Source organism: Sminthopsis crassicaudata, chromosome 1 (genome assembly GCF_048593235.1).
Source record: "Sminthopsis crassicaudata isolate SCR6 chromosome 1, ASM4859323v1, whole genome shotgun sequence".
Classification (NCBI taxonomy): domain Eukaryota; kingdom Metazoa; phylum Chordata; class Mammalia; order Dasyuromorphia; family Dasyuridae; genus Sminthopsis; species Sminthopsis crassicaudata.
In genome coordinates, this window is record NC_133617.1 from 705673800 (window position 1) to 705685626 (window position 11827).

The 11827-nt window shown below is 38.2% G+C and overlaps 1 protein-coding gene across 1 annotated transcript in view; it reads right to left on the reverse strand.

Annotated features, from left to right (window-relative positions):
- IRAK2 (interleukin 1 receptor associated kinase 2) overlaps positions 1 to 11827 on the reverse strand; it is a 53609-nt gene that overhangs the window by 37863 nt on the left and 3919 nt on the right. The window contains exons 2-3 of the mRNA XM_074282925.1: positions 8729 to 9223; positions 1329 to 1511 (exon numbers count right to left, since the gene is read on the reverse strand). Of these exons, the coding sequence (XP_074139026.1) occupies positions 1329 to 1511; positions 8729 to 8876 (331 nt within the window). The 5' untranslated portion in view covers positions 8877 to 9223. The remainder of the gene's footprint in view (positions 1 to 1328; positions 1512 to 8728; positions 9224 to 11827) is intronic.

The following is an 11827-nucleotide window of genomic DNA, read 5'->3' on the forward strand; positions in this document are numbered from 1 at the left end:
ATATGTTACACAATTATCTTGCTGCATAAGAAAAATCAGATCAAAAAGGAAAGAAAATGAGTAAGAAAACACAATGCAAGGGAACCACAACAAAAAGAGCAAGAATGTTATGTTGTGATTCCCACTCAGTTCCTACAGTCCTCTCTTTGGGTGTAGATAGGTCTCTTCATCACAAGACCATTGGAACTAGAATCAATCATCACATTGTTAGAAAGAGCCACGTCCATCAGAATTGATCATCATATAATATTGCTGATGCTGTGTCCAATGATCTCCTGGTTCTGCTCACTTCACTCAGCATCAGTTCATGTTAGTCTCTCCAGGCCTTTCTGAAATCATCCTCCTGATCACTTCTTACAGAACAATAATATTCCATAATATTAACATACCATAATTTATTCAGCCATTCTCCAGCTGATGGGCATCCACTCAGTGTCCAGTTTCTTGCCACTACAAAAAGGGCAGGCAGATTCCTTTTGCCTGTTTCCCCAGAAGCAAAATAGACTGCTTTTCCCATTGATGAGTCCCTTGGGAACTTTCATCTTGGGAACAAGCTAGATGGGCTGCCAGGTGGCACAGTGGGAAGAGTACCAGGCCTGAAGTCAGGAAGACCTCCCTCTGTGAATTCAAGTCTGGCTTCCAACACTTACTAGCTGAATGTCCTGGGCAAATCATTGAACTCTGTTCATCTCCATTTCCTCATCTGTAAAATAAGCTGGAGAGGAAATGGAAAACCTTTCCAGTATCTTTGCCAAGAAAATCCCAAAAGGGGTCACAAAGAGTCAGACATGATTGAAAACAGTTTAACAGCTGTGTTTCCAAGCAATTCACTACTATGCTCCATTCACACTATGTGTATGATGGTTTGAGAAAAACTATCTTTAAACTGTAAAATACTATAGTTATCCCTTCCACATTTTGACTTTCTCCATCATGGTCAGTATAAGAAGTTAAATAGAAATTCTGGGGAGCTTTCCAAAAACCATAGATGATACAGAGCCTATGACCAAATAATTAGCCCAAATTTTGCAATAAGCTACTCTAAATACCCATTAAAAGAAAAAGAAAAAAAAAATCAGACTTCTCTGGTTCAAAGAGAGAGCCAAATATTTTTATGCATATTTTCCAGATCACAGGGCATCACATTTCAATTCAATATTGAAGGAATTCAATTGTCTATCAATGTGAATGATGATGAAAATGGCCACATCCCTTATGGAGCAAGTGGGAGAATTGCTGATGAGGGAAATAAGACAATCCAAGTCATTCTCAGCCACAGCATGACTAAGATTGCCAGGGTAGGGCAGGGGTGCCTGTTTATTACTCACAGTCCAGGATGATTTGGGCTGCTCGGTAGAGCTGGAGTCGGTACAGGAGGTCCAGGAGCTGCTGCACTGTGGCCTGCCTCATCCCCCACCACCACAACAGCTCCCGGGTGATGCTGACACCTTGGATCCTCTCCATGGATTTGATCTTCCTCAACTGGGTCTGGTCAGTCATCACATAAGAGGCTAAATAGTAAACAGAGAGAGTGCCCAGTTAGCTAGACCTCCTGCCAGGTAGAATGACCTTTATCTAGATAACTAAACAGGGCTGATCTTACCCAGAGAAAGACTAAGTATCTGCCTGCATGGTACTCTATGGAGGGCAGTATTATGAGGGCAGTGTATGTCATCCCTCTTATCCATCTCCCTCAATTCCTCCTCTCCCTATCTAATTGCCAAAGAGCCTGAAATAATGCCATTTGGATTTATTTCTTTGGGTTAAACTACTAGGTCTCTAGAGGTCCATGGTAAAATGCAAATATGTTATTTCCCATTGCTAGTGCTTTCACTCTGAGACTTCTTTCCATTATGCACATCTTACCTGCACTTAGGCATTTGTATGGTGTTTCCCTTAATAAAATGTGAGCTCCTTAGGGGGAAAGAGAATTTATTTTTCTTTCTTTGCAAAGCCTACAGCTCCCTTTTATGTGCTATTTTCCTCATCAGAATTTAAGTTCCTTCAGAACAGAGAATTGTTTTAACTTAGTAGTAAATTCTTAATAAATGTTCATTGGATATTTGTAATGGGTTTTGTATTTCTTGCCTTTTCAATGAATGGGTAAGGAACAGGGGAGAAAAAGATAATTCAAAACCCAAAATTAAAATACAATGAATTAAAACAAAAATTATACTTTAAAAATATTGTTGATTAGTTTATTGTATCCCCAAAGTTTAGTATAGGGAGCAATTAATAAATGTTGATCTAATGACAGACTGGAAGAGTTAACACATTAACATACATCAATCTCTAGCAGGGATGAAAAACTTCAAATTTGAGCTGTCAGGGAAAAGATAATGATAATTGTTGATAGGAATATGGGAAAACTGGGACACTATTGCATTGTTGGTGGAGCTGTGAACTGATCCATTCATTCTGGAGAATAATTTGGAACTATAACTATGCCCAAAGGGCTATCAAACTGTGCCTACACTTTGGTCCAGAAGTATTTCTACTGGGCTTGCATCCTAAAGAGATCATAAAGGAAGAAAAGGACCCACATGTGTAAAAATGTTTGTGGCAGCCCTTATTGTACTGGCAAGGAACTGGAAACTGAGTGGATGCCCATCAATGGGGAATGGCTGAATAAGTTATGATATATGTCTTGTAAACCTAACCTACTCCACTGATCAACTACTCTATTTCTTAGCCAATACCAAATGGTTTTGGTGACTGCTACTTTATAATATAGTTTTAGATCTGATACAGCTAAGCCACCTTCATTTGACTTTTTTTCATTAGTTCCCTTGAAATTCTTGACCTTTTGTTCTTACAGATGAATTCTGTTATTTTTTCTAGGTCATTAAAATAGTTTTTTGGGAGTCTGATTAGTATAGCACTAAATAAAAAATTATAATTATAAAATTAATTTTAAAAAGTATAATGCTAAATAAATATTTTAGTTTAGGCAGTATTGTCATCTTTATTATATTTGCTCACCCTATCCAAGAGCATTTAATATTTTCCCAATTGTTTAGATCTGACTTTATTTGTGTGGAAAGTGTTTTGTTGTTTTGCTCATATATAGTTCCTGACTTTCCCTTGGCAGATAGATTCCCAAATATTTTATGCTATTGACAGTTATTTTAAATGGAATCTCTCTTTGTATCTCTTGCTTTTGGATTTTGCTAGTGATATATAAAAATGCTGATGATTTATGTGGATTTATTTTGTATCCTACAACTTCGCTAAAGTTGTGGATTATTTCTAACAGCTTTTCAATAGCTTCTCTGGGGTTCTCTAAGTATACCATCATATCATCTGCAAAGAGTAATAATTTGGTTTCCTCATTACCTACTCTAATTCCTTTCTTTTTCATCTCTTATTGCCGAAGCTAGCGTTTCTAATACAATATTGAATAGTAATGGTGAAAGTGGTCTTTGCATGTATTTTAAAAATAAAAAGCTATTAGTATTATTTTAAGTTTCCTGAGGCTCATTGAGGTCCTTAACCAAGATCACAGTTTGGATTCGGGATTGATTTCATGTGTTTGTGGGAAAATATTAAAGAGAGTTAAAAGGAAGACTTTCTTACTCTGACACAAAAGATTGTCTCAGCTTGGGGAGAAAAACCTGGAGCTTCCAGGGAATTATCATCATCATGATTTATATAATGCTTACAAAAATTTTCAAAGATAATGTTTGGATATATTATTTTCACTGAATCCTCATAACATCCCTGAGAAGTAAAAATTATCTCCACTTTACAGATGAGTAAAAGTAAAAGTAAAAAACTGAGGCTAGAACAGGCTGAGTTGTACACAATGGAAAAGAGCAGGCTTAGGAGTCAAAGGTCCTGGATTCAAATTTTGCCAGTGACTTTTTTTAAAAATAGCTGTTAGTGCCTCCAGATAAACTCTGTCAAGACTACAGACCTCTGCATAAAAGGCTAATCTGCATTGATAAAAATAGTTTTCACACAGGAAGTTCCCCAAACCAACAAAATCCTAGGCCCATCCCAAAAATTTACATGACCTTACTCAGAGGATTGTTATGATATAATCAAATGAAAAAGTCACTAACAGCACCAAGAAAATAACGCACCCACTCACATCAAAGGATGATTCCCCCCCCACGACCATGCAGACTACAATCCTTCCAAAACATCTCATTCTACGACTCTTGCCTAAGACCTTTCATAGTTGACCCTTAATAAATGCTTATTGATTAATGGAACCACAAAAATAAATTTATCAGACATTTATGCTTTAGTATATAATTATGAGATCAGATAATTTCTATCTAGATGGGACTCCCAAAATTCCTTATGCAGCAATCACTAACTCGTTTTATATCTTATCTTATTCCAAACTTAAAAAATCAATGAGCATTTGCATACACAGTAGAATTTTAAAAGTATATGTATATACTCTTATATATTATATAAGTATATGAAACTGCAAAAATCTCTTCTGTACAATTTGCTTTTCTTTTAAACATAATTCAACATAATTTTCAAAGCTATCCTGTTTAGTTGGCTTTTCCCCCCATTTTCTGCTGTGAATTTTAAAAATTTATGATGCTCTTTTCTTTATTTTCTTAATGATAATTTGATCCCCTTCTTTTTACCACTTTCCCATTGGGTTTGGACCCAATGGCCCTCTAAGGTTTCCTCTAAATCTGAATCTAAGATTCTATAATCCCAGTTCTGAGTGCCTTTCTAACTCACCAAATTCCTTCTTTTCATATTCAAGGATCCTTAGTTCCCTTATCTCTAGGACAGAGACTAAGAGATTGTTAACTGCTCTGCACACCCCTCTCAATCACCAGCTAGATGGCAGAGTAGATAAACAGCTAAAATCAGGACCTTAGTTTAAATCTTGCACCAGATACTTACAAACTGTGTGACTCTGGACAAATCATGGAACCTCCATCTGCCTCAGTTTCCTCATCATCTCCCAGGGTTGTGATGAGGATAAAATGAAATAAAAGTTCTATACAAATGCCAACTATTATAATTCTATTTAGGAAGGAGTTTATTTATGATCTCCCAGGTTGTAAATAGCAGAATCAGAATTCTAATCCAGGGCTTCACTGAGACTAGGTTTTAAAATTAGTTTCTGGTGCCCCACCTGTGTTTTTGCTCCAAGTCAACCTCCTTACCACCACCAGACCATACACTCTCTTACTCTTCTCTAAAAACTTTCTCTCAACCAAAGTATATTAGAAATTAAATCTACTGAGGAGAAAACTATTAATGTTTATTATCCTCATGAAAACGGCATTGAACAGAAGGCGAGCTCTCATCTTTGGCAGCGGGGACAGGGAAAGCCGGAGACTTCTTCATGCCAGCCTTGAAAGCTGTCTGTGGCACAAAAGGAGTCCCCGCTCCGGGAGGCTGATGTGGCAGGTCCAGGGTTTGCAGTAACTGCCGCAGCTGCCTCTCCCACCCCTCCTCTCCACCCAGGAGAAGTGAAGAACTAATTCAGAGCACGGGGAGGGAAATGATGTGCCAAGAATCACAGCTTACTGGCTTAGCCACCTGAGTCACCCAAACAGCGGCCTCTTTGTGGAAACTTGTCCTACCATCATCGAAGGCTCGGGAAAATCAGCTCACAATCAAGAACAAAAATCTTAAAAGGAACACCGTGAGTCCTGACAGACTTCCACAAGTCCTATAATTTCTCTTAACCCACTTCCTGCCCCCCCAAGCTAGATGTGAGACATTAAAGAAAGAGCTCCAGTCATTGAGATGAGGGGGTTAGGACTGAACCTATGATTTCTTGATAGGAAGTTGAATTCTACCTGCTGGGGCTCCAGCATGTCCTCTGAAAAGCAGAGGGTTCACATGAGGCCCCTCATCAATCATAAGGCTAGGGGTTAAAGAAGTCACTAAATATTTCCTGAGGAGAGAAATCTCAAGGGAGGTTAGAAGTAGGTGGGTGATAAACTCCTCCAGAAAAGGCCCAAGCTATTTTTGCCTTACTTTGTATTCCTAGCACTAGCACAGTGATTAAAAAAAAATAAAATTAAAAAAAAAAAGATAACATATAGGAAGTCCTCGACAAGTGTCTATTGGGGGTGATGCGGTTTCCCTCAGTCCCAGTCAGTAGCCTGGGAAATTTATTATTATTTAGGAAAATGGTGAGAACCCTAGCTGAGGCTGGGAATCCAAGACAAAGTTTCATTGAATATTCCTCTTTTTCATTTATAAATGAAAAGTGCCCACTCATGGTCATAAGCATAGAAAATTTATTTCCCCTCCATAAAGTTCACAAGTCCTAGACTGAGCCCGGCATGTCCCTGAGAAGCCATCCCTTTTATCTCCTCGCCTCCCTGACACTGGCTATTTTAAACAAAGCTGGGCCTTTTCAGAGCCACTGGAGAAAAGGTTCCACCCTGAATGGGAGATTAAAATAGATTGCTTAAAAACACCTAGGATGAATTAGGATTCAAAGAAACCTTAGAAATCATCCAATCCAAACTCCTCATTGGATAACCAACAAGAATATATTAAATACCTTCTATATGGCAGATACAGATCAGAAAGATACTTCTATTCTCTATCTGGCATATATCTGTGTGACCTTCTGTTTCCTAGTGTGTAAAATGAAGGGGGTTAGACCAGTGACCTGTAGTGTCCTCTCTCACTGGAATCTATGATCCAAGGAAGCCTAAGATTTATCTATCAACTTTGTTAGGCTCTGTGGTTAGTAAATGAGAGTCCGCATTCTAGTCCAACTCAGACAAAAATCCAGCACCTCTTCAGCAATTATCAAAAATAGCCCCAACTCCAAAAGATGCTTGTCTCTTAATTTTTAAACTCTTTTCATTTCTAAGGACATACACAAGCATGCAAACATATGAGCAAGAATGAGAGTTCAAAATGTGCCTGTTTTTAAAAACTCTTTTTCCCCCACACCCTACCCCAAGTTAAGGAGATTTCACAGCCTTTTACAATTAACCCATTCGGGTATAAAATAAACCTTCCAAAGAAGATGTTCCACCTCTTATCTAACTTAATTCTTTGTTATTATTATTGTTGTTGTTGTAAAGTTCTTTCAACTGTGAGCCTATTCGGGGTTTTCTTGGCAAAGATAACTGGAGTGACTTGCCATTTTCTTCTCTCACTCATTTTACAGATGAGGAAACTGAGGCAAGCAGGATGTACTGACTTACCCAGTGTTACATGGGTAGTGTAAGTGTCTGAGACTGGATATGAACTCAGGGAGATGAGCCTTCTTGACTCTACATCCACTGTGTCAGTTAGCTGCCCTTATTATATACTGATAACCTCAATACTCTGGATAACCTTGTTTATATCTGTACTCCAAAACACCATGTAATATATGGTAACTCTAAGAGGCAGGAAAGAAGGATGTTTCTTGGGTACTTTTTTTTTCTTTAGGGGAAGGTACCAAGTACCTACATCTTCACCAGATTCTAAGGTGGTTGGTTTTTCTTCTCATAAGTCTGTGATTCACTTCCCCAAGGCCCTCAGATCTAATTCATGTCCCACCATCCGTGGGGAAACAGCACAGAGATGGGCACATTTACGGTGCCTTCCCCACAGACAAGAGAAGCAGAATTTGATATACTCTCATTCCTTTTCCTTTTCCTACCATGATTATCAAGCAATCAGAGCTAGTAAACAATTTTTCAGCACCTAGCACTAAAAAACCTACCTACTAATACCACAGGACTAGTACCTTAAGACTGGACCTACGATGTTATCAAATAGGAAAAGCCCAGAGGAGGATTCACCACCACCAATAAACGTTGTTACATTAACTTATAGTCTGGGAGAAAATAACAATAATGATATCAACTTGCATTTATGTAAAGGTTTGTAAAGCACTTTACCTAATTTATGGCATTTGAACTTTGCCCACACTATCACTTAAACCTCACACTAGTTCTGTAAGTTAGATGCTGTTATTGCCACCCCATTTTAGAGATAAGACAAATCGAGAAAAAGTTAAGTAACTTATGCAACAGTCATACAACCAGTGAGGAAGTGTCTAAGGTACATTTTGACCTCAGATCTTCTTGCATTCAGATGTAAGGCTCTCTCTAGTACATGCAGAGTTGCCTAGCTTAAGTGATGGGCCAGACTTACTAGATGGACCATAAGACTTGTATCTAGATTCTCCTTACTCGAGATCAGCTCCCTAACAAAGTTCTTTGCTTCCATGGATACATTAGACAGGCAAATAAATCACAGAATGTTATAAATGAAAGAGACCAAAAAAACCCATTTAGCTTAACCTCCTCATTTTAGAGAGGAGCAAAAAGCTAGAAACCCAAATCTGATTACCACTCTGAAGTTTTGTCCATGATATTGTGTTATGTGGAACAAAATTAAAAGGTAGAATACTAAAACAAACAAAAAGGCTTATATAAGGAAGTGCAAGTGCTGTGAGTCAAAAAGGCAGAGGACCCGAGCTCAAATTGCTGCTCTCCTATGGACTACCTGTGAAAACCTCTCTTGGTTTCAGATTCCTCATTTTCCCCATTCTATAGAAGCTTCCATTTCCTTCTTTATAAAAAGGATCAGACCAGACCATCACTAAAGTCTCTTCTAATTCTAACTCCTACGCTCCCTGAGGGAGATAGATCAAGTGCTCTTGGATGAGCCCATCAGCTAATCCCCTGTACGACCATGGTACCCAGTCAGCCCAGCCATTCCCAGGCCTCCCATCCCCCATCTCACCAGGAACCCCAGGGACCCTTGACACTGCTCTCACCAAATTGCATCCAGTCCCATTCACTCAGGCTGTCCATCTTATGGCAGAAGTCCTCCAGCACCCAAGAAGGGAGCTGATAGATATACTGGGAAGTCCGAGGGCTCCGGAGAGCAGGTGGGGGTGGCAGCAGAGGTGGCTGCAAGGCCATTTTTCTGCTTCCAGTAGTTTACAATCTGCTATGGTCAAGACTTTTTCCTCTCCCCAGCCATCGGCCTGCTGGGACCTCAGATGTGTTCTTGGCTCCCAAACAGGGTGTCCCCTTTGTTAACAGCAGGGCGTTGAGCTTTCTGTGGTGTGCTGTAAGTTCCCACTTGTTAACAAGATGTCTTCGAGGCTAAAGCTTCAGCCCAGTATGAGTCAGAAATTAACTGGCACCAAGCTTCTTGATTCGGGGGAGGAGCCTCAAGGGTAAAGGATTCTTTGCTAACTAGCTGCAATTTTCCAGGAAGTTGGCTGAGCGGAGCCAGACTGGGCAACACTGCCACCAAGCCGTATCTAAAAGCCATAACACAAAGCGAATCAAAATATTGAACCCAAAAGATGGGCGGAGTGTGGGATCTACTGCTGCTTACTAGTTTGACCACTGCACAAGTCAAATGGCTTCTTGAAGTTTCAATCGCCTTTGCTTCGTTGCTCTCGGGCCAGCTTATTAACAACCTACTATCTCCCGTTTTGAGGAAATGACTGGGATAATGATTTATAGAGCTGAAAAGCACCTTGGGTATCATTTAACTAGGACCTTAACAATGATTAAGCTGAGGCCAGAGGAAGTTACTTCCAAGTACAAGAGCCGGGAATCAAAGGTCACGCAACTCTAAATCCTGTGCTTGTCTACATCATGTAGGACAACCCCGTGAGTAAAAAAAACTTTGTCCTCAGCTGGAAAGACATATGGAGCCATAGATAAGCTCAATGTTTTAGGAAGGTAGTTAGCAACTTTACACAGGATGGGCAAGGAGGAAACTGAAACACAGATCTTAATAGTTGGCTCCTATTAAGTTGAAAGCAAAGACTGGGGAGAAAATTGAGGGTAAGAAAGGATCAGAATGTTGCGGTTAATCAAGAGCAGGAGAGCAGGAGAGCAGCAAGTCCTAGAACCCTTTGACTTGAGCAAGGTTAGAAAGTCTCAAACATACTATTAGGTTCAACCATGAAGTGGTAACATTATTCAGATATGGACTAATGATTTCCACCTAGTTAGTTAGGCTAAAACCAATGGCCACATTTGATAAAATCAAATATTTTAAATTTTAATACATGTGATTACTTCATGAGTGTAAACTGTGAGCATTATTATTATTTTTTTGTTTTGTTTTGTTTTTGTTTTTCTTCCCAGATTACTTTTACCCTCTGAATACAATCCTTCCTTTGCAACAACAACAACAAAATTCGGTTCTGCACATATATATTGTACCTAGGATATACTATAAGATATTTAATATGTATGGGAATGCCTGCCGTCTAGGGGAGGGAGTGGAGGGAAGGAGGGGGAAAACTCAGAACAGAAGGGAGTACAAGGGATAATGTTGTAAAAAAAAAAAAAAAAAAAAAAATTACCTATGCATATGTACTGTCAAAGAAAATGTTATAATTATAAAAATTAATAAAAAAATAAAATTAAAAAAAACATGATTACTTCACTCAATTTATTATCTGAGACTTAAGTGTATAACAAATATGCATAGCCGTACAGTGTGGGAGCAAGTTAAAAAAAAAAAACCCTAAAAAAAAAAAAAAGAAAAAAGCAAGTGCCCCCTTTCCAAACTCCTTTTGTTTTGACTCCCTCCATATGTAAGGACATTGAGGACAGGGAGTGTGTTTTATTATTAATTTTACCCACAGCATTTAGCACCATGTCTGACACATAATAGGTATTTAATAAATGTTAATTGAATTTGACCGGATGTCAAAGAAAGTAGAACTCAGAGAACAATACACACAACTGCAATAACGTAAACAAAAGCCACTAAAAGGTAACTGAACACTGGTTAATTGCAATAAAAAAATCTTGGCTCCAGATACAGATAAAGAAACATACTTTCTTCCTCATGCTAAAGAGATGAAAGAATATGGATGCAGAGCATTGCATATACTGTCAGATGATGTCATTTTATTGGTCAATTTCACCTCAATGTTTTTATTAATTATACAAAAAGATTCCACTGAAAGAAGGGGAACAAGGAGAGCAAGGGATAATTTACCTATCCAATCTTTGGAGAAAAGAAGACTTTATGACTAAACAAGAAATAGAGAATATTATGCAAAATGAAATGCAAAATGGAAATTTTTTATTACATTAAATTAAAAAAGGTTTTGCACAAACAAAACCAATTCGGCCAAGATTAGAAGGGAAGCATAACGCTAGGAAATAATTTTTAGCTAGTGTTTCTGAAAAAAGCTTCATTTCTAAAATATATAGAGAACGGAATAAAAATTACAAGTTATTCCCCAATCGATGAATGGTCAAAGGATAAGAACAACTTTCAGATGAAGAAATTAAATCCATCTATAATCAGATTTTTAAAATGCTCCAAATCACTATTGATTATAGAAATAAAAATTAAGACAACTATGAGGTAACACCTCACAGCTATAAGAATGGCTAAGATGACAATATAATGATAAATGTTGGAGTGAATTTGGGAAAAGTGGAACACTGATGCATTGTTGGTGGAGTTGTAAATTGATCCAACTATTCTGGTGAATAATTTAGAACTATACCCAAAAGGCTATCAAACCGTGTATACCCTTTGATACAGCAGTGCTTTTACTGGGTCTGTATCGCAAAGACATCATAAAAGAGGGAAAAGCTCTTTTTATGGTGGCAACAAATTAGAAATTGAGGGGATACCCAACAACTGGGGAATGGCTGAATAAGACATGACATATGAATGTAATGGAATATTACTATACTATAAAAAGATGATGAGAAGGCTGATTTCAGGCTTGAACTTATGCTAAGTGAAGTGAGTAGAACCAGAACATTGTACATAATAACAGCAAGATTTTATGATGATCAACTATGATAGACTTGGTTTTTTCAGCAGTACAGTGATTCAAGACAATTCTAATAGATGTGGGATGGAAAATGCCATCTTC